This window comes from Eptesicus fuscus, chromosome 17, assembly GCF_027574615.1.
Source record: "Eptesicus fuscus isolate TK198812 chromosome 17, DD_ASM_mEF_20220401, whole genome shotgun sequence".
Taxonomy (NCBI): domain Eukaryota; kingdom Metazoa; phylum Chordata; class Mammalia; order Chiroptera; family Vespertilionidae; genus Eptesicus; species Eptesicus fuscus.
In genome coordinates, this window is record NC_072489.1 from 47333281 (window position 1) to 47356292 (window position 23012).

Sequence of the window (23012 nt, forward strand, 5' to 3'; positions counted from 1 at the left end):
AGGTAACAGTGATGCAGTTAGGCGCAGGAACAGCATCTTCATAGCAGGGACCTACACGGGGTTATAAAGAGTTTTCCTACCACAAACAGGGTTTCATTTATCCCACATGTATCCAGGGAACCTGTGGGCTTCACCTCTTCTAGTCCCTCTATGTAGAGGTCCTGCTCCCCAAGTTTCAGATTATTTGCCCAACAAATAAATTCTGTGAAATGCAAATGACATTGCATGTTGTTTGTAATTTCGTATGAATCACTCTAGTTAGGTTTTATGTTCTCAAATAGGATGCTAGCCCATTCTTTAACATCTATTCTCATGAAGAATCTCATCTATTCTACCAGAGAAGAATCAACAAGGTTTTAAGTTTCTTCTCCCCTCCCCTCCACCCGCCCCCCATCAAATAAATTACCATCTGTTGCCACTTGACTTGAAAACTTCTTGTAAATGTGTAAATAATTTATTAAAAAAGAGAAAGGATTATTGATTGTTGCCCAAACCTATTTTTTAAATCCCTTCATCTGCCCCTTCTTCCCTTTTCCATGTTTATCATATTTTATTATCTCAAAGTTTCAGTAACAAAAGGTTTCTCACTAGCATGCGTGGATGATAAACAACAAAGTTAATAATACATAAGGCATATTTGTCTTCCCCACATTTCTTTTTCCATAAGTGCCTACAGAGATGAAATGTTCTGCATCAGATTCAGAGCCTTCCTGTGAGTCTTGCTGGAAAAAAAAAAAAAAACACCAAAAACAAACAAAAACAAAAACCCTCTCCCTAAGATGACATCATAGCTCTTAAAAAAGAATACAATTAAGTACAAAATAATATACATAAGTGAATAAATAGAAGGCCAGGGTAAACGCCTGGATGAGAGAGAACTCAAGGGAGATGTCACAAATGGCGTGAAGAAGGTGCAGCTTGTCTGATAAAGTGAGGATAGTGCACCCTAAGGTGTGTGACTTGAGCTCTGTCATGAGGTGAGGGTGCTCTCTGATACTGGAAACATTCCCCTCAGGGGCCAGAGCAGGAAAAGAATAGCCAATAAGTTACACCTGCTTTAGTCTCTTTCAGGAACAGCCCCTCAAGCCTGCCCTACTCCTGTAGTCTCTGGAATCTCTTGTTCCAGAATACAGAACTCTCATTTTCCTTCAACCTACCCATTCCCGCTATGTGCCTATAAATGATTATAATATGTAATGAAGGGGTACCTGACACAAGAAAAACACAGAGATGGGTTTTCCCTGGATGCTGATTAGATAAATGAATGCTAGGCTATTCATTTATCAATTTGGTAAGAAGCAGCATCTCATAGAACAGATTCAAAATTAAACAAACTGAATCTGCAGTTAAGTGGGAGAATGAGATTTTGAATATATCTCTTCAACTTAGAAACTGATTATACATCTAATTATTTATAAAGCAATATTTATTGAGCACCTGATATGCTGCAAGTTCTCTGTTGGGTACCATGGTGGAGACAATATTAAGATATGCTAAACTGTGTCCTTAAGAAGTTAAATAAGAGTGATGATAAGGATGATGATGGCAACAATAAAGATTTTAAAAATCCATGTGAGCTCAGACGAGGGATAGATAAAATCCAGGGAAAGGTCTCTAGAAAAGATTCATGCACATGTTGGCATTGAGTTGGGCCTTAAAATAAAAATAGACTTAGGAGATGTAGACAGATGGAGAAGGGGGAGAAATAGTCCAGTTGGGAATAGCATGAGTAAAGGTACACTTTAGTCAAAACACCAGTGTGTCCAGTCCAATACCAGTTTGATAGATGTCTACTCGCTTTTCCAACTCTCTGGGTTGTTTTGTAACATTTTAGCCTTTTTCTGCTAAACATCGATGCCAGCTACCATTAGGTTCTAAAAGCCAAAGAGAGCTACCCTGGCCATGGCCCTCCCTCAAACTTCTCGACAACACCTTCTCATTCTCTCCCCATTCTCACACATTCTCACACCTCTCCTTTTTGCAACGAGAATTTCAGAAACATATCTGTCAGGAGTGGTATGGTCTCAAGAGTAATTGCACCAAAATGGAGAAGCAGAGGAATAGCTGAGAATAAACAAGGACTGCTAAAACAAAGTTTAGCTCAGCTTAGATATCAAAGTTAATGAATTCCCCAAAAGACCATGAGAGTGGCGGTGGGAAACAAACTCAACCCAGTCTCTAATGACACCCAGGTATCTGGAAATGCTTACCTTGTGTTCCCATAAAACCTAACAGGGAGCTGGATTTGAGACACAAAATAAGGCTAGTAAATTCCTGAAAGGAGACAGTTCTTTTTCCTTGGAGACAAACCAAATTATGCATTGCCTCTTTCACCAGCAACATATTCTGGCTCAAACATTTTTAAAAGAAGGCTGCTGAACATCTGCTGAGCAATTAATGGAATGCAGCAGTGTGCTATAATGGTCCCTGGGAAGGTATTAGCAATCCTGCTTATGAGACATGAAATGTTGCAAACAGTGGCCCTTTTGCCTTTTTTGTTTTTTAAATTTGTATTTTCTTCTGCCTGCTGCAGGAGGAAAGAAGGGAAAGGCAGTTGAGGAAAAAGATCTGCATCAAATACTCTTCCTCATTGTTTTTTCTTTTCCCCAGGTTTCTTTCTACCCACAAATAGAAATGTGTTCATTTCAACTTAATGAAAGAAATTGTGGCAAGTGTCTCAATGCACTGATTCCCCCTCCCCACATGCCAAGCTTTTTATGTGCAAAGGAACTTTCTCCAGTCTCAGTAGATAGACTCTACCACCCTGTTCAAATAGTTTTTAAAAAATCATACAGTTACAGCTAACTTAGTCACAATCTCCAACGGACAACTTGGCCCACATATATTCTACTTCTTTATCACAATTACTGAAATACTAATCTTAACACAAACATTGTCTTTAGTATATAGAAGTCTGGCTGAGTGAGTTTGTACCTGTGCCTACCGCCAGTTCTAACACTATTATGACAAGCATGGCTAAACTCAATATAACAGAAGTTTCCAAGACTCAGTTATTGAGGCAGCCCTTCACATTCTTTTCCTTTACTCTTCAAACTGGAGCTAGTTATTTAAAGATAAGTCTACATCTACCCCAATCCCTGAGCCAGTCATAACAGGAAGCTCAATAAGCCAGTTGATTGGGTTTGGAATTACAACGCCAAAAGGTCCTAATATCAAATCTAATAGGGAAGAGCCTCGAACAGCCACAATGGTTGGAAGTCAAATATTTTTCTCTCTCTATCCAAATTGGCCCCATTTAAGATTGGACGTCTGCCTTGAACTGAATTGTTGCTGCTGTTGTCTCATTCTTTGGCAACCTCACATCATACCTACTGAGACTGCAGGGGGCTCTCATTCAAATCTGTGTGCTTACCCGAGCTCCCAGAAATATCCCTCTCTTTGGCGGGTCCTTCTTCCCAGAGATCTGAGTCCTGCTCCCCAAATTCCCATTATGGAATAAACTGTGAACATTAATTAGAGAAATTTTCTACGTCTTCCAAATTTTGCATTATTCCTTGCCACCTGGAGCTTAAACCAATAACAATAAACCCGTCATTGCTATGGGGAATGGGTTTTCTCTCCCACATGGATTCATGGATGACTTTGCTGTATCCCTTTCTCTGGCCAAGCCACTGGCCAAACCAGTTTCAATTAAATACCTACTTTTTTATTCTTATTTTTCATCTTGATCCCAGCTCTATACCAGATGTCATTAGAGGAAGGCATCCTTAAGAAACATTTGAGGTAAAATTTCAAATTCAGCAACATGATCTGACCATCTGACCATCTTTGGAATGTAATATGACAATGAGGTAAATAAAAACCAGGCATATAAAATGCCTGATAGATGAGAGGTTTGGGAGAGGAAACAAATGAAATGTTAGTGGCCCCTAGAATTATAGACTAGGAAAGTAGGTTAGGTCTCCATCTTGACCTGTGATGCTCCCCTTTCCAACAGAGGCCCCTGGTAAATAACAGGGGAGTGTTTCCTAAGAAATCAAGGCACCTGAAAGCAAAATATACTGCCTGAAGATAGTGCTTATTTAGAAAGTGAGCATGCTGTAAAGCGAATTTGGCTTCCCAAGGGATGAAGTAGATAAGGTTCAGTCTTCCCCCTAAACATACTGGACCATCATTTAAATTAAATAAACCAATAACCTTTTTTTTTTTTTTTGGTTATTTTTCACCCAAGGATATTTTTTCCATTGATTTTTAGAGACAATGGAAGGGAGGGAAGGAAGGGGGGCGGGGGAGAGAAAAACATTGATGTGAGAGAGACACATAGGTTGGTTACCCACATGTGCCCCTACTGGGGTTAGGGACCGAACCTACAACCCAGGTATGTGCCCTTGACCGAGAATCAAAACCATGATATCTGGTTTGCAGGCTGATGCTCTAACCATTGAGGCACACTGGTCGGTGCAGTAAACCTGTTTAAAACAATTTCAAATAGTTACTTTCTACTGATTTGACAAAATTTGTCAGTGGCTTGGCTATTACCATGATAACGTTTCTGGACATTGTTCATTCACTTTAACCAGCTATGTGTAACAGTCATGTGTCAGTCACCACTTCACCAAAGACCAACGGTCAACCTTCTGGGTAGGAAACCACCAATTTAGATCATCAAATGCCCCAAGATAAACAGGCAGACCTCTAGCTTAGGGGTTGCTACTTAATAGTTCTGCTTTCATACACTTCCTTCATTTCTTCAGGGCATTTTCATCAGCAATATCATTCAGAACATGGCATTTGTTAATTTGCTTCCTGCCCAGCTTTCCCTTGTGATGGAAGCTTCATGAGGGCAGAGACTGTTCCATTCAGAGAACACTGCTTGGCTCAGAACAGGCAGGCACTCAATAAATGTCTGTTCAATGGATGCATTAGGATAGCAAGCTGTAGAATAACAAATCAACCCGACTCAATCCTCCTTCCTCTTATGAGTCATCTTCTGCAAGTGACCCTCAGAATTGGTCATACCTCTGCTCAAAGGTCTCTTAGCCTTCCCAAAGCCCAGCAAAGGAAGTACACACTGCCAAGCCTGGTGTAGTTCCACACTCTACCTCCATATCCCAGGCTCAGGAATAGTGACTTAAAAGTTGTTTTTATTGATTTCAGAGAGGAAGAGAGAAGGAGAGAGAGAGAAACATCGATGATGAGAGAGAGAGTCATTGATTGGCTGCCTCCTGCACATTCCCTACTGGGGGTTGAGCTCACAACCTGAGCATGTGCCCTGACTAGGAATCAATCTGTTCCTGACTGGGAATCACCATGACCTCCTGGTTCATAGTTCAACTCTCAACCACTGAGCCACACCAGATGGGAAGGAATAGTGAGTTTTAAATAGTCATTCTTTTAAGGCTGTGGGACTATTTTTTAACAAAAAAAATATGAAATCATAATATAAGGAAAAGATACAATATAAGCAGAAAAGAGGCCAAGCTTCTTGGCCTTCCTATAGACCTAGGCACACCTCCAGAGTCTCCAGGAAACCAGAGACTGAAGTTGGAAACTCTTGCTCTTTACCCCCACTTATTCCATGTTCCTTCCTTGGTCTTTGGTGTTTAGAATATCTCTGGCATTTCATCCTAACCATCCATCCACCTTCTCCAAGATCCTTTCCTGTATCATTTTGACTGGGTATAATTTATTTCTGATTTACAATTCCTATACAACTTTGATAATAATATAAGGAGTAAAAAGAAAAACACATATAATAGCTTACTATCTGCCAGGCATTACTCTAAGTGCATTACTTAATTTAACATAATCCTCACACAATCCCACTGACATAGATGCTACTGCCATGTCTAAGGTCCAGAGAAATTAAGACTCTTCTCAAGTTCTATATAATGAGTCAGTGATGGGGCCAAGATGAAAACCATTGGTCTGGCTGCAAGATTGAAAACTCTAAGTGCTTAAGTATTTCCTTTTGCCACTCTACCTGAGCATATAGGCATGTTACTCACTGAGATACCCCACCACTGCCCATCCCCCTCCCGCTCCAGAGCACCACCACCACTGCTACAGCAAACTTTGCCCCATCACAACCAGATCGTATTTATTTTTGGAACAAAGATCATTTCCTACTGTACCAGCACAGTACTTTGCAAAAATAAGTACTCGATAAATATTAATTTGATTTAGTATTAATACAACCAATGACAGCTATTTCTATTTACATGGGATTACCTGCATTATCATTGAGACTTCTCTATAGCCTTAGCAAGAGGGTTTCTGCCTCTTACCTTCTGTAGGTGAAGAAAGAACTCAATGACATTAGTTAATTTGTAAGATCATGACCAACTTGGGATTCAATTCCTGGCTACAGCCCTGTACAAGTGCTAAGTCCCAGGTATCTCCCCTGACTACTAGATCTCAAAACTTTAAACAAAAATATTTGTAACATGAATCATTTGAAAATAAGGCTATGCAGGAAGACCTGGAAAAATGTTATTTGTAGAATTAACTTTATTTTTAAGATTTCTGTTCAGATGCAACTTGCTATAACTCGAGGAGTATGTATTTAGGTGAATCTTTATTGGTTTTCTCCAGGACTGAGAAAAAGCACTTTATTCTGTTGCCTTTCTGATAAGGAGAAGCACCATCTAGTTTTGTTATGATAAAAGGATAGATTGAGATTCCCCTTTACTAGAGCCACTAGGAAAGACAGGGGACATGCAAACTGACCTGCTGTTAAGTGGGCTGCGTGGACGAGGACTTGGATCCCGGGTTTCAGCTCAAAGTGCACCGAGTTCTGGTTGAGCTTGTGGATCAGTAGTTCCGATATCTGAAAGAAGGAGTGTCATAGTGAATGCCACCAAAATGGCCATACTGACTATAAACAAATGTGTTGAGAAATAAGTATTGCATTTACCAAGGCATTCCCAATAGTATGCTTGTGAATTATATAAATAAGTTTTAATAGGATGTTGAGTTTTTATTCCAGAATATGCAGAAATAATAATAATTATTTTTTAAAATATATTTTTATTGATTTCAGAGAGGAAGGGAGAGGGAGAGAGAGAGAGAGAGAGAGAGAGAAACATCAATGATGAGAGAGAATCATTGATCAGATGCCTCCTACATGCCCACATTAATCCACTGAGTTGCAGAAATGACACACTTAATTCTTTCAGCAGGTGAGCAGGGTCAGGTGGCTTTGTTTTGAAGCTGAGAGTCCCTTCTGGAAACCTCTGCTTGGTAAAAGAGCGGACTGCCCTGCGGATGAACTTCTTTGCTGGAGGACTGTCAGTGACCTGTGGCTGAGCACCTGGGATCCGTGCAAGCTCAGCCTCTCTAACGTTTCCATTTGGCTAACCATGCAGAAAAATAAGTTCATCATACAATTATATCGAAAATAGCTTTGTTCTCTATATTAGGCTATTCTTTTCCCTGGGCACTGGGTATCTTTCATTATGCTCTGGGTTTACAGGGAGAGCGGGTTTCTAACACAGACTGAAGAATGTTTTTTCTCTGGGTTCTCTATATTGTTGCAACACCCAGTTCCCACTCTACCTTGTTCTTCTCATTCAATTTGTAAGGTCTTTATAGGAATTTGACCCTGCTTTTTGAGTGGAGGTCAATTATAAATGTTTTGGTTATGAAATAAACACAGGTACACATATAGAAATGTGTAAATATATATGAAATATAGATAATCATGTATGTATAAAATATATATGTTTATCTAGATGTTATGTAGATGTGTATATGTGCACACTTATATTTATAGGAAAATGTTTTAACTCAAATAGGAAAGACTTGTTAGAAGTAATTAAGGAATTGCTTTGTGTTGTGGAGTCCATCACGTGGACAAAAGGGGATATGTATTTGCCAGAGACTTTTCTTTTTCAACCAGGTGAAGTGATATATTTCTTATCCCTGAGAATGTTTTTTTCCTCACGTGAGAAATATAAACAACTAAACAAGAAAATAGAGTTCATCAGAATATCATACTTCTAGATAATCCCTTATGAATATGACGAACTTCCCATATTTTTATTTGTTTTCATTTATAACATTGTGCTTTATCTGTGTCATTGACCAAATTAATCAGGCTATGAAAAAATCATTGGCTTTATCTGTGTCATTGACCAAATTAATCAGGCTATGAAAAAAATCATCCAACAGCAAAAGGTATGTTTCATGTATTAAACTTGTATCAAAGGACATGCAATGAAGAACGCATCATTTGCGGGAAAGAAATTATACATGGAGATAAAGCTAAATAAAATTCACCTTTCATACAAGAATCATTTCAATAAGAACCATGTACTTCTCTACTCAAATAAATGAGTGTCAAACTGTTGACAGTATTTTAAATATTTTTCCAGGCCACTTACAGAAGTGTTTGTCCTCTATTGTTTTCATCATGTCAATGGTCATGTATATGTTTTAAGTATATTATCTATGCATTGCACAATTTATATTGGTACAATTGCATATTTTTTATTGTGTTTTTTTTTAACTCTGAATCTTTCAGGTGTTAGTGCTGGTATCTGCTTGGAAAGGAACATGGACCTTACAGGATATACCTCAGTTTACCCAGTTAATATTTGAAGAGTTGAGTCTAGACTGCAATATTGTATGACTCTTAGTCCCTGGGCATTTTCATGAGAAACATTTTCTTTTAACCAGCAGAGGAAGAAAGAGAGCAAAAGGTATTTGGAACGAGGAGGAGCTGGGCAGGCTTAGGAGGTTTTACAGACATATTTCGTTAATTACTCTGCCATCTCTTATTCACCAGTGAAGCACACAGCTTGTAACTCCAGTCCTATGTCAGCTGACCAGCATGAGCTACGGGAATAAGCAGCTCCTAACCTTATCCTCAGAATGGCCACAGTCTGTTTACCAGTTAATATAATGTGCGTTTGGGAGAGTCTTCGGCTGCGAAGGGAGTAGAATAAACCGGAATCTATAGAAAAGTGTGGTGAGAAGGACAAAACCTTGCATGATAATCAAGTGAAATAATGTGTGCTTGCTGGGAGATTGGACCCGCTGAAGCAAGTTAAATTTACTTTTATTTTCTGTCCAGTGATAGTGTACTGTCTTAGCAAATCTCATTTATCATTTGTTCTGTCACCCTCCGCCCCTCTGCTGCTGACCTACACAGTCCATTTTCTGTTCTCCTTCAGCTAAATAATCATGACCAAAGAAATAACTTATTATCCTTGGCATCTGCCAAGTGGTAGAATAGGCCTGTGATTCACATATAACTCACACTTCACCCGAAGCACCACTTCAGAAGACAGTGGGGACTCAAGAAAATACTTAAAAAGCTACCTTCAAGAGGATGCAGGGGGAGGGACCTGCTGAAGGGAAAACACCAATCTTCTCCATATCTTCTTCACAAAGTATGAAATTTAAGTGTAGCAATGACAGCAAGCTAGGTGAGGCTGAAGTCACTATGTTAAAATCTCCAGGGCCTGAAGCACTGTAGGTGCCCTTCTTGCTCAAACTGCAGGTCGGCAGTGGTGCTGTACTCATTTTGATCACCCAGGGATACAGGCTGGTGTAGCAGCGCCCCTCAGTGCTGCATTCACAGCACCCTAGGAGGGCAAAGGAGTTTGCAGATGGCATTTGGATACCTCAACTTGGAAGTGACGCATCTCACTTCTGCTCCCAAGTCATTGGCCAGAATTAGTCACATGGGTCTGCCCATGGAAGAGAATTGTGGGAACAACCCTACCGTGTATCCAGAAGTCAGGGAGCTGGGAATATGTAGTCAATAATGGTGATGGTTACTGCACAAAGAACACATTCAACATCTAAACCATTTTAATAAAACAAACTGGGGGCAAATACAGACTCAGACTATTAGAATGGTAGTGTCAAACACCGAAACATGAAAAAAGAGAAGTAGAAGGACAACAAAGCAGTTGATAAATTTATAAAACATGTAATGCAAAGAAGTGGTAAATGTGAAACTATAGATTCAAAAGGGGCTTTAGCAGACTTATCAATGCCAAAGCTACATTGGGCTAAAATACTAGTGCTTATCTCTGAAGTTGGTAGAAGGAATGGAAACCTTACTAAATATAAATAGCATCCTGGTGCCATATTTAAAGAGGGATGTGCCTGGAATGACCTTGGAGCTGACCTACTCAATCAATCTTGATTCTGTCACATTATTAAGTTCCCTTCAACTAGCAATTGAAGAATCTTTCTTTTAGATTCAACAGAGGAAGATCTTCCCCAACTCATACAATTAGTGGGGAAAGCAATGCAGCCAAATACCAATTCTAGTTAATACCAGCTCATCTATTTCCATTCTTTCTAAGCCCAAAATAATCAGTGTGATGAAAGTGCCTAAGAAGTTTCCTGGGTGATATAAGGAAGAAATAGATTGGCCATACACACTTCCTCCTCTCATACTCCTCAGAACCACCTCTAAGCTCGGTCTCCTTTTTCCATGTTACTTTTGGGCCAACTCTTACCTACTCTACTTTTAGTTATAGTTTCTTGCTTTAATGATCGTCCTGTGAACTCCAGGGTATTTCTATGGTTCAACTCCCCACATTAATAAATCCAGACAAAGTAGACTCTGTGGGCATATAAAAAATTGTATGAGTTTATGAATTATATTCCAGAGTAAATGTTTACTTCCTTAAAGTGCTACCAATAAACTGTTCCATTTTCAGAGGCACCTTTCCTTTCCCTGAATCTTAGACTCTGCATCTGTGGTCAAGTGTTTATGAGAACCCAAACAACTGAGGAGCCAATACATTGTTGGTGGTTGACATTTTTCCCATAGTCGTTTTCTTCCTTTTAAGTGTTTTCATGCCCTCTACAGATTCTTCAAAAGAACCTGAAGGTTCCCTATCTCTCCAGCAAAGCACCCCAAACAACCTTGATAGAGCAGGATGCTCTTTCCTCCCTCCAGGGAAGCCAGACACAAATCAGCTTACCTCTGGAGGGGAAGGACTGCTCTACATCTGAGCAGCTGGCCTCAGGATAGCAGAATGTGCTGTCCCTGATGAGGCCAGCAAAGGGCAAGCCAGCTTCTCCTCACTCACTGGAAATCTGAAATCAAGGCGGGTGGAACCCTCCCAGACAGAGGTCACTTGATTAACCCGGCCCACGTTACTTGATAACAAGGTCAAGTACTTCTCACTGCGAGGGGATTTTCAATTTATTTCACAGAAAAGATAGCTTAGTCTAAGCCATCATCCCTCTCCCCTGGGAATGCTGTTAGAGGAAGCTAAAGGAGGAGAGGCAGGAGCCCTTTGCTGAGGCCCTGTCCTTACAGTCTCCAGGGTCCATCTGGCCGGAGTCCCACTTCTTCCCCTGCTGGGGGGTCCTATGCTGTATCTTTACAAGAAAGGGGCCAGGGCATTAAGAGGAGGGATAAGGTCAGTCCTTCCCAAGTTCCATCTGGGATTCAGAGTACAGCCTTCAAATAGGAGGCAGGGGATCCTTTTGTTTGATTTGGCTTTGAATTCATTTAAAATTTCTGTATAACTTACTGCAGAGGGAGTCAGTTGATTTGGCCTGCCCAGTGTTCCTTCCTTCTTACTATGCTTTTCCTTAAAGAACCAAGTCCTTTATTATCTTAGTCCTTGATTTAGGAGCCCCCTCCACCTACATCCCTGATCCAGGGAGGGTATAACCCATCAGAGTTGGCACACTCTATCCCTCTGACCATTGGGCGAGTTAAGAGATAGGTGTCCACTTGACCCAAGTCAGGCCAGTGGGAATTGTCAACCTGGGCTCTCATGATGCAATCAGGTGGCGCTGGATGGGATTAACAGCTGACTCAATAGCAGCTGGGAGTGCCTATGGCCACTCTTGCTTTCCTAAGTGTTAGCTTCATTCTTAGGCAGACTTCCCATGTGGCAGCAAAGAACAGGGATAGAAAAAAGAGGGAGAGGGGAAGAGGAGTAATTTGATGACACTTCTGAGTGACCCAGAATTCACCCATGCCTGAACCATAGCCTTAGATTTCTCAACTAAATAAGCTCATAACTTCACTTTTTCCCTTCAGTGTGTTTGAATTGGATAGCTGTTAATTGCATTCAGAAACACACACACAAATGCAAAACATATCTCATTCATTTCCTAGTATAGTGCATCAGCCTTGGTATTTCTGGATCCACGGAAGTAAGTGGTATCCAAATCCAAGTCTGTAGCATGGAATGTGGGGAGTAGGAGAGCACTAGACGGGAGACTCAGTTGCAGAAACAGAAATATAAGAGTTGTTTCACCTCAGGCAAGTCACACCTCCACCTTGGGGCCTGCATTCCTTCATTTTAAAGCCACTGAGTCAGAGAGAAGGGTCAAAGGACCCCTCTTTGGAGGAAAACTCCAGGTTTCTGATGGGCAGCCCATGTTTCTCAGGTGCTTGACACCTGGCCAGTTTTATATGTTGATCTCATTACTGCCCCCTTTCATCAGGATACCACTATTCTCCCCAACTAAGAAACTGATCTCATGTGCTTATTTTGGCATTTGTTTGGTTGCTGTATTTAGTTTAGTTTGAGCCCTGAATGAGGCTGAAACACTGGCAAATTTCTTAAACAGAGTTACAATCTCTGGCTTGGTACTTTGTTTTCCTTTAATGCTATAAATCTGCATGATGACTTAGATGTGTCATCCTCACTCCAGTATAGTCATTCATACATGTTCTTTCTGTTTCTTACTGACCTTGTTCTCTCGTGTAATTTCATTCATTAATCTTTTTCCCCTTACTCCCACCATCCTCTTTCTTCCAATACATGCCCTGACTGTATCAAGTAGTCTTAAATTATTTTTAAACTTGCTATATTTTCTCCTCATAAACCTAACCACCGTCCATTTAGCAATACTGGACATCCACTATAGGACAAGTACCTTGCGATATCATTTCTTTAATGATATCCCAAACACCCTCTGAGATGGATGTTTCTTTGGCTGAATTATTGAACTTTTCTGGTCCCATTTTCTTCATTTATAAAACAGAAGCAATGACTATCAGAGCTGAAATGAGAAACCTGGTTTACATTTCTCCAAACCTGTGCTCTTTCTAATAAAATAGTTGGACTCCCTATATATGTGTCAAATGCTAAGTCACACAGCCTTCAAAGACGATGGCTGCCATCAGGTTTCTGATTAATGTTTTATTAATACCTGGTCCCAGGCTACCTGGGGACCATCCCCCAGCTTTCAAGATTCCAGAGAAAACAGACAGTCAAAGCAAGATATATTCTTACACAAGTGAAAGAAGTTTCACAGAACTTACCCCTCTACTTTCTACATGTTCCCCCAAGGAAACATCTAGAATGAATTATACTTTCAGAGAAAAATGGAAAGAATGAGAAACAGAGATGCACAGATGATGTGGTGGCTATGGAATTTGCTGGCTCTACACCTGTACTATCCCATACTTGCAAAGATTATGATCTGGACTTTATGGACAGTCAGGAAGAGGAGGACCTAAAGGCCTCAGATCTCCTTTCCCGCTAGGTTCTCATTTGCAATGCTGTAATAAGAAATAATACATTATTTTTCTCCAACTAAATTGCAGGTGCAGGTAATAATTTGTAGAATGTGATGGGATGCTGAGTGGTGGTGCTGAGCAAGGTCAGATGCAAATCTGATGGGTTACCTGCTGCCCCCGCTTCCATTGCAGTTCACTATGAAGTTGGGGTCAGCAGGGCTTTCCATGACAGCTGGTTTATAACTTGCACCTGGAGAAAATGACAGAGGTGAGCCTTCTGCCAGGTGACAAGGGAAAGAAGGGTGTGTGCTAGAAAGTAGGCCATGCTGTAATTTGGGGTTGTTGTTATGGGTTCATTCTAAATAAATGGAAAAGCTCCAAGTACTAGAGGGAAAAAGCCAATATTTACCAAGTGCCCCAGAGAAATCCTATCTTTAATCTATTGGCCAGAAAGAATTAAGAAACTGAAGTCATATAGTTTCTAACAGTGTAACCAAGACTGATCATTGGGCAGAGAAAAAGAACGAGAAACATAACAGCAACATCATAATAATATCCACTACAGAGATTGGAGAGACTTGAAGTTAAAAGGAGGGGTGGGAGGAAGTAAAGGGGACAGGTAGGAGAGAAACACACAGAGATACACAGAGACACAAACACACACAGAGATACATTAATATTCCAGAGGTGGTGGACATGAGGAGGAAATGAAGCCCAAATATTCAGTGGAGGTTGCCTGGAACTGATATTACTCATTTGTTATCAGCACACATTAGGTCATCATCTTAACATAGTATGATAAAGAGGATTCATGATCTGTACAAAATTTGTACCTTTTATAAACAACTAGAGGCCTGGTGCACAAATCTGTGCATGGGTGGGGTCCAGCCAGCCTGCCCTGATGGGGGCCCATTGGGCCTGGTCAGTAGGGGGGGGGAGGGGCTGCAGGCAGTTGGCTGGCCAGCTGGGGGTGGGAGGGAGGGGGACCTAATCGGGGCCCAGATCAGGCTGGATGGCTGCCACAGTGTGCTTAACAGCTACCAGTTGTTCCAGTCGCTCTGGTTGTTCCGCCCTTCTGGTTGCTGGGTTTTTATATATATATATAGATATCATGCATATGAAGTCATTTAATTCTCACTATACTCTGGTGATGAGAATAAGTAAAGTAAGATATAAATAGGTTCAGCCTCTGCGTTTTGTTCAACCACTTGCCTTTTTCTTACTTAACATCTTGGACAGTTTGTCATGTCAATATGCATAGACTTATCTAACTCACTGTAAATGCTGTAGAGCATTCCAGTGTGGATATACTCTGAGTAACTGAGCCACGGCGTACAACAAACACTTGTGCATTGTTTTTTTGTTGTTTTTTTTTGGTGAAGCTGTAGCTAGGATCAATGGGTTATAAAAAAAAAAATGGAAGACCAGAAAGTCTAAGGCTCCACAAACAGTTGGTGCTCTCGCTCTCAAGTCCAGATCCGTGAGAGCTGCTGTGCGGATGGTTAGACACTAGGAGGAGTGTGGTGCAGGCCTCTGGGGAAAGCTGAAATGTCACCTGGGGGACTCACCTGCTCCAGATCCTCAGCTGACCTTTTGTTCTCTCCTGTTGGATCGTGATATGGCAGGACAAAGAGCTCAGCAGCCGTGGGTAAACCAGGGAGCACCGCCACCAGGATGTGGGGGCTTGGAACCCCAGTAGCCTGAGGGGGAGACACGGAGGAGAATGTAAGTCCTGCAGGAAAGATGATGAGAAGAGGCCAACCATCCAGCAGGGAGTGGGGGTGGGGTGGTAAGAAGACACAAGGGGATGTGGGTGAGGTGTGCAAGCAGGGTCCTGGGTGCACTTTGTAGGAAAGGATGTGAGAGCCAGCACTGGGCTGCAAGTGCTGGCTCAGAGTCAGACTGTGTGAGGTTTGATCTCAGCTCCATCCCTGTGAAACCTTAAACACTTTATCTCCTCTGTACCTCCATTCTCTTAAGTAAAAAGTGGGGAGACTGGCAGTACTTATGAAAGGTTGGTTTTGAGAATTAAGTAAGTTGCATGTAAAGCATCTGTAGTCATGCCTAGGGGCTCAAATATTAGCTCTTCTTCCTACAGGGCATCTCCGGTGAGTGGACCTTGCCAGGAGAAGGCCCTCACTTACTAAACGTTATCATCTGCCCCTCACACCTTAACCCATTTTAACCAAACCTCCTCCTTCCTGGTAGTACTAGAGTTACTCCTTCAAATGGACCAGTCACATCTGGTTGAATGACTCAACCTAATAATAACCCCCCCCATATCACACCCCTCAGGCACCTGCTGACTTCTCCACATCACAAGAACCTGAGGACCAGCCCATTTCATGAAGCATACTGAGCCCTCCCCTTTGCCATGCTGAATCCTGTTAAAATTATAGTTATCACTCAAGGACTTCCTCTTAGTTCATCTGAGCTATTCTGAACTTATACCCCAGAGTTTCCCCTGAGTCTACTCTCCAGATAGTCCTAGAATCGATAGCTTCAACCCCAGCCATACTCTTCCTCGGTCAGTCAGAACACCATTGTTTCACTAGGACTTCCGACAAACATGTCAAAAAAGGACCTTCTCATTTTCAGCCGCAAAATATCAATTCTACATGTGGATGACTCAGGGCGGTCCTTTCCCAGACACCCTGGCTTGAAGCCTTCCATTTGCTTCTGACATTACACTCCCCTCCCCATGTATTATCTATTCAGTCTGAGAGATCTTGACAAGTCAACCTCCACAGCAATGATCCTACTGGTCCCCTCCTGTTTAAATACCTGCTGCTAATATCCCAATTCAGCATTTATATCCTCGCTCCCCTCAAGTTTTACAATAATCTCCCCACTTCCAGGAGCTTGGCTACTACTTCCAGCTTTAGTTTCCTTCAGTCCAACTCAGACTATGTTAGCCTGCCTAAATTGTTCCGGTAATTCCCACTACCAACTGGATTGAATATACATTCAAAGTCGTCTCCAATATGGTCCTCCCCTTCCTTTCCAAATGAAATTAGCCACAACTCACAGTCATCTTATGCTCCAGCCAAATGGAATCATATACAATTTCTCAGAATTACACCCTTCTCCTGAAAATGTTTCTGTGTGTTCCAGCTTCCTGGGAATGTCTTTGCTCCACATTGGCTGCTGAAACTCTACTCTCCTTCCTGAGTTTTCTTTTTAAAGTCTGCTTGCTTCTATATATATTTCAAGATTTCCAAATTAGGTGACTTTTGTTTGTTTGTTTCTGAACTCCACCTTGACTTATACCTTTTTCAAAGTTGTAAGACATCCCACGTATTGGGTCCTTCCCATGTGTCTAGCACTGTGCTAAGCAACTTAATATTTTGTAATGCAACCTTCCACGACAACTCTTTGAGACAATTATCATTATGCCCCTCTCTGTTGGTAAAGACATATCACAGGTTGGGGTCCTCAGGAAGCTGACTTGAGTTTAGTATTTGGGGTATTTATTAAGGGTGCTCTTGGGATCAACAGCTATGGGAGTGAAGAGAAGGAAGCAAGAATGAGCAGAGCGAGAAGTTGAGCTGTGATGAAGGCCAATGGCAGCCTCGGGAGACCTTACAGGGAGTGAGGATGGTGCTTCAGGTGTGTGTGAGGGTAAGCCAGGCCCTTCTCTAACTGCATCAGTCACTGGATGTGAGCACTGACATGACCTGGAGCAAGGCAGGTGAACCCTCTACCATAGCACTCCTAGCAGTTAACACAACAGTCTTTCCCCGAATGGGGATCTGGGCAGTGCATCTCTATTTCTGTCACAGGACAGATGGCAGATGGAGGAAAGTGAAGCAATGGCTCAAGGCCACCTAGGTAGTGAGTGGTGATGATTAGTCTGGGACTTGGGTCTGACCATGAAGCCTCTGTTCGTCACCAGTGCTCTACCACCTCCCTTTTCCTGACAATGATCACAGAGCAGTTCCTATCACAGCCAATATTATACTGTTCTATGTTCCTACTAGATTTTTAACTCAAGATTGTCTAAACCATCCTTATCATATTAAAAAATGCCTAATGAAGACTTTCGGTGAAAGATCCCATGGTGAAATGTCAACAGAAAAACCCCATTTGATGAGAAAATGGTGACTGATTTTTTTAAATTAAATTCTTTATTGTTGAAAGTGTCACATATGACATTTCCCCCATTGGGCTCTCCCCGCCCACACCTGCCCCCCAGCACATGCCCTCACACCCCCTACTGTCTGTTTCCATTGGTTATGCTTATATGCATGTATACAAGTCCTTTAGTTGATCTCTTACCCCTCCCTCCTATCCTCCCCTGCCTTATTCTGTCATGTAATAAACAAGAAAAGTACAAATAAGTTGACCCCAAGTTGTACCACTTGTTGGGTTTCTTACGGTAAACTTGGCAATGTGGTACTTCGGGACTTAAGAAAATGGCCAAAGACAGGGTGGGGCACTAGGCACCAGGGGCTAGGTCAGTTGCCTCTTAGGACTGGGGAACCAGGGAATTTTCAAAATTCCCTCTATCCATCACAGCCTGTCCTGAGGGATGTTGAGCCTGTTTGTTCTGCATTGGGTTGATTATGCTATACCTCAGCCTAGAAATATTCTTGAGCAGTCATTTCTAGCCCACTGGTCAGCTGGTGGAAAGGTGGAGGCCCAGGGCATCTGCTCCCCAGACAATAAACGTGAAGAGAAATCAGCCTGAAAAACTGGTCACTGCTGAGCTAATGCCTGGTTGATAAATCATGTGGGGACATTGAACAGCTGCCTGGCAGGTCTATAGGAACATGGATCCCTAGAATGTGAAGACTGAAGGAGGCAGGCAGTGAGTTCATTGAAGGGCAGGTGTCAGTCATCTCTCTTGGACAGCAGAGAGAAACCAGTTATCACACCAGAGCCCAAAAGCTCCAAGGGCAGAAGGGCCTATTCCAGGGGAGCCTGTGGTTTAGCAGCTGCGCCCTCTGGTGGCCATAATGTTTAGCCTCCCATAATGTCATGGATGCTGAGTCCTGAAGACAAAGGTTGAGAAGGCATGTACCCAGAGGTGTTTGAAGATACCCCTTCCACACCACACTGTTCCACTTACCCCTGTTTCGCCATATATAATAAGACAAAGGATGGAAGCAGAGTGGGTGGTTATAAAACTATGAAATCAAGACTCAAACCTTGGTGGTCTGACTCCAGAACCTGAATTGTAACTGTGTCACCTTGGACAAGTTATGTCTCTGTGTTCAGTTTCCTTGCCTGTAAAAAATGGGAATAATTGTACTATCCACATCCTAAGCTAGTTTTTTAGTGATTAAACGTGTTAAAATTACAATGGCACTGAGGAGAATTTTGGAATATTGTAAGTGCTAAGTAAATATCAACAAAAATAATAGTATGAATATGGGACAGGCCTGCTGTTTGTTAAAAGGGTGGATGCAAGGTCTGTTTTCTGCGCAGGGTTATCTGCATTCCTGTAGCCCATATCTCTTTGTGGCATTTACTATCATGTAATAGGTGCAGGAGATAATGTACAAAAATGTACACCTACACTGACTTTCCTTAGGGGCTAAGAATATACCCTAGGAAAAAGTCTCTCATCTCTGATTTTCTGGATTTGTGCAATAAATCCAAGCAGCCCCATAAGCAGACACCCCTCCTCTGATCATTCATGAAAGTGGAATACGCACAGGGCAGTGTGTCTAAAAGAAGGTATCTTCTCAAAATGCCAGTGACATTACCTTAGAGAGGGATAAAGTGCATCACCTGGTTATTTTCCCAGCAACCCCAGGGAGTTGTGTTTCACAGGTAACAACCCAGTCATTGGACTCAGAGCCTTCAATTCAACGTTCTACCTTCATCACTTACTAGCTTTGAGGCATTAGGTGAGTTAACCCCTCTGAACCTCAGTTGCTCAATCTGCAAAACGAGGACAATAATACCTTTCTGTGAGGGCTGTTGCAGGCAACAAATGCCGTTAAAAGAACTGGTCATAGAAGGATGACTAACCATCATGTTCCGAGTGCTCACTGTGCTGTTATGCTCACTGTCTGTGGAGCTGGGACCCAGGGCTGCTCTTACTAATTGGATTCACACTGTGTCTCTCAGCATTAAGACATGTAAAACCAGAAGCGGATTTTATACTTACTAATGGCTCATCGTGAACTCTGCCATATGACTATATCTCAAACTCCCACGCTCTTCTCTAAGTGGAGTTAACGGCCACATGTTTGTTTACAGTTTCACCCCCGGAAGCATCTATGATGCATCTGCAATCGCGGAGCTCAGCTCTGCAGATATCAGACAGATCTCCCAGGGGCTCCAGATCTCTCCTGTCATTGCTTTGCATAAGGATTCCCTCACCGTGAAGCTCTTCAGGGACAGTCCCTTCTCAGCCTGGGCAAGAGAAGGAACCGTGTGCACTCACTTCCACCAGGGACTTTTTGATGACTCGGCTGATGTCCCTCCTCCACTCGGGGATGTCCGGGTTGTAGTCGTCCAGGTTTGGAGAAAAGGACAGGCGAAGAGATCGAAATTCCTCTGGGGACACAAGAGTCGGGTGATCACTAGAAGTCAAGTAGTTCTCTCAAGAAGTCTGTATACTTTGCATTGTATGCAAAGCCCTAATGGAGGATCCATTTCCTCCACACTCACCGGAAAGACCCTGCTAGAAGGCAAATCCAATATCCCATCCCTGTTATCTCCCAGCTCCACTTGTTCCAGACCAAAGCCCTGGTCCCTGCTCAGCTCCGAAGCCTTTGTCCATTGTGCCCCAGTTCCAGACTCTGTACTCCTGACATTAAATGACCTGGAGCGCCCTGAATGAACCTCAAGTTCATGACCCTGGGCCTTTGTGCACACTATCCCTTGCCTAGAATGCCCATGTCTCCCACCTTCCATGCAAAGTTAGAGCATTTACTAAATGAGGCCCTCTCCCATTTTGTCTTAATTTTCTTTTGTATGGCACAACTGCATTTTGCACATACTTTCATTACTGTTACATGATTGCATACTTATAATTATTATTGTAGTCATTCTGTTGCTATTTTGCATTTGCATGAAAGTTTTATGTAATGGAATTTAAAGCTCCTCAGTTCAGGGATTTTTCTTAGTTGTCTCCCTGGTCCCTGAATTAGTCCCACTCCTCCAGGAAGTAGGTGGGATTACAGAAGTGAGGATTGTATGAGAAGAGAATTGGGGAGAAAGCCAAAGGAACTTGAGCACCTCCAGACTGTGATACACACATATGACTCTTTAGTGGGAGAGGGGAGGAAGAGTGGGTGATGGCTCTGCAGTCTGTGGGAGGTTCAGAAAGACTGTAGGGGAGTCTTCCAGCCAAAGTCAGCCAGAGGAGTCCCCTGTGCCCCAGGAATGGATCTGCCCTGGTATTCCTGTCTCACTCAATCCCTGGTGGGCATCTGCCCATGGAAGGTGTGGCCTTGGCCCCAGCATGGTGCTGGGTTTCAGAGTATGGCCCAGAACCTTAACTCAGCTCATCATTTGGCACGTGGCTCCACACGCATGTGGAATACAATTTAGCAGATTCTTGCCACAGCCCCCTTATCCCACACAACCCAACAGACTTTCTCTGCTGCCTCATGGCTTGCAGGGTCCCCACTCCAGGCCCCTGTCCTTCCCTGGGTTCCTCAGTCTGCCCACATTAGCACCATGCTTTCAGGCATGAGCACTCTCAACTTCCTTGTCATTCAGTCTCCCCTGGGAGAACCCCCTCCCACCAGCACTTTGGTATCCTCCCTTTCACCAACTCAAACACCCTCCATCATATGACCCTGCTTGTCTTTCTCATATTTCTTGCTACTTAAATTATTTTGTTTTTATTGTCTGTTTCCCACTCAATGAGGAAAGGGGCATTGTATTCCTGGCTCTATGAAATAGTTTCCTGTTCATGGTGGCCTTTAAATTCCTATCTATAAGTCATTTAATGATTAAATTTTTCTGTTAAATAAATAAACGCATGAATTACAATGCAGGCTCTCTGTAATTTCTACATTTACTATTTAACAAACATTTCTTGACTTAAGCGCCTCCTTGTGGTTGGGGGTTCAGCAACAAGGGCAATGCTGCGTACACATTCAGGAAACATAAACACCCACTTGCATTTCCTAACAATGCTAAAGACTCATGGGACACAAGCTTTCATGACCCCTACATTGTAAGGTGTGCATTAGTGGAAGTCCAAAGATGTCTATTTTCAGAGCTGGTTACCAATATGAATACCCCCAATGTCGGTTCTGATGGAGAGCAGTGAAATGCAAATGCATACTAATTAGTAGCCTGGCCAATGGCAGCACTAGAAAATCACCTGCTGAGCCCTAACTTTTCACTTCAAGACATGTTTATGTCATATTCACTTCCCCAGAACCTCTTATCAAACTGTAGAAACTTCATCTAAAAGGGAAGATGTTTATCTTAATAAAAGGACACAAATGAGAAAAATGATGAAGCTCCCTCTTAAATTACTTAGCATGTTAAACAGCAGGGAAGGGGGGTGGCTGAGCAATGTTATACTTTACTTAAGTTCATTCAACAAATAGGGGATGCATGTGGGAGGACTGAGAAGGGTAAACATCAATAATACATATGCACATCCACACATATACATACACATATTAGAAGTCCGTTGCACGAAGATTCGTGCAATAGACCTTTATTCACCTGGCTGCCTGCACCAGTTTTCCACCAGCACCGGGGACCCAGGCCTTGGCTCTGGCCACTGCCTTCTGCCTTCTTTCAGGGTCGGGGCTTGGCCCCGGGTGGCAGTGCCGGGCCGGCGGGAGGTGCCGGGGCCTCCCGCCGCTCCCATCGCTCGCAGTTTCCTCAGCCACTCAGCAATCGGAGCGGCGGGAGTCCCCAGCGCCTCCCGCAGGCCCTGGTTCCCTAGGCGATGGGGGGTGGGGCAGCGCATGGGGGTCGCCATCTTTACTGGGTTAATTTGCATAGCACCCTAACTGACTGTGGGCATAGCGAAGGTACGATCAATTAGCATATTACTGTTTTATTAGGTAGGATACATACATATCTATAGTAGCTGCTGAGAGAGAGAAATTCTACATATTCACATATTCTTTGTTGTATTAAAGAAGTAAACCAGTGCCCTGAAGCACATTAAAGGAAACAATGAAAAGGAGATTTTCTTTCATCTGGTCTATTATGTGGCTTTGGGTGGATAATCTTTCCTCTGTCTACTTCCCAAATATGATGCCTCCTTCAGTGTGACCACGATGGCCTTAATGTTTCCCTCAACTTGACTGCATTCCAGATAGGTTCCTTCCTGACTATAGGTCCCTGACCTCCCTTTTCTAAGAGCATTTACTTTGAAAAACTTGCGATTGTAAATTCTTTCTCTGCCCCTTTGAGGTATAAATCTTCTATAAGCCATGAATAGCTTTCTCAAGGAACAGGGAGCCATGCCTTTGCAATGTCATCATCAAGAAAATAAGACCCCTACCACTGGGGGTGGGGCAGGAGCCTCACTTTCTAAGCACCAATTAGCAAACACTGATATCCTAATTACATTAATAATCCCCCAAAGTCCTCTAGTACTTTTCTACTAGCTCATCCAAGAGTGTAAACATTTCCCGCCTTTTGTTTAGGTTGAGTTAAA

The 23012-nt window shown here is 42.5% G+C and overlaps 1 protein-coding gene across 4 annotated transcripts in view; it reads right to left on the reverse strand.

Moving 5' to 3' along the window:
* The window catches only part of SORCS1 (sortilin related VPS10 domain containing receptor 1), a 467090-nt gene that overhangs the window by 16808 nt on the left and 427270 nt on the right, over positions 1 to 23012 (reverse strand). For all 4 annotated transcript variants that reach the window (XM_054729115.1, XM_008144286.3, XM_054729116.1 and 1 more), the window contains exons 22-24: positions 19815 to 19927; positions 14986 to 15117; positions 6691 to 6790 (exon numbers count right to left, since the gene is read on the reverse strand). In XM_054729115.1, coding sequence (XP_054585090.1) covers positions 6691 to 6790; positions 14986 to 15117; positions 19815 to 19927 — 345 coding nt within the window. The remainder of the gene's footprint in view (positions 1 to 6690; positions 6791 to 14985; positions 15118 to 19814; positions 19928 to 23012) is intronic.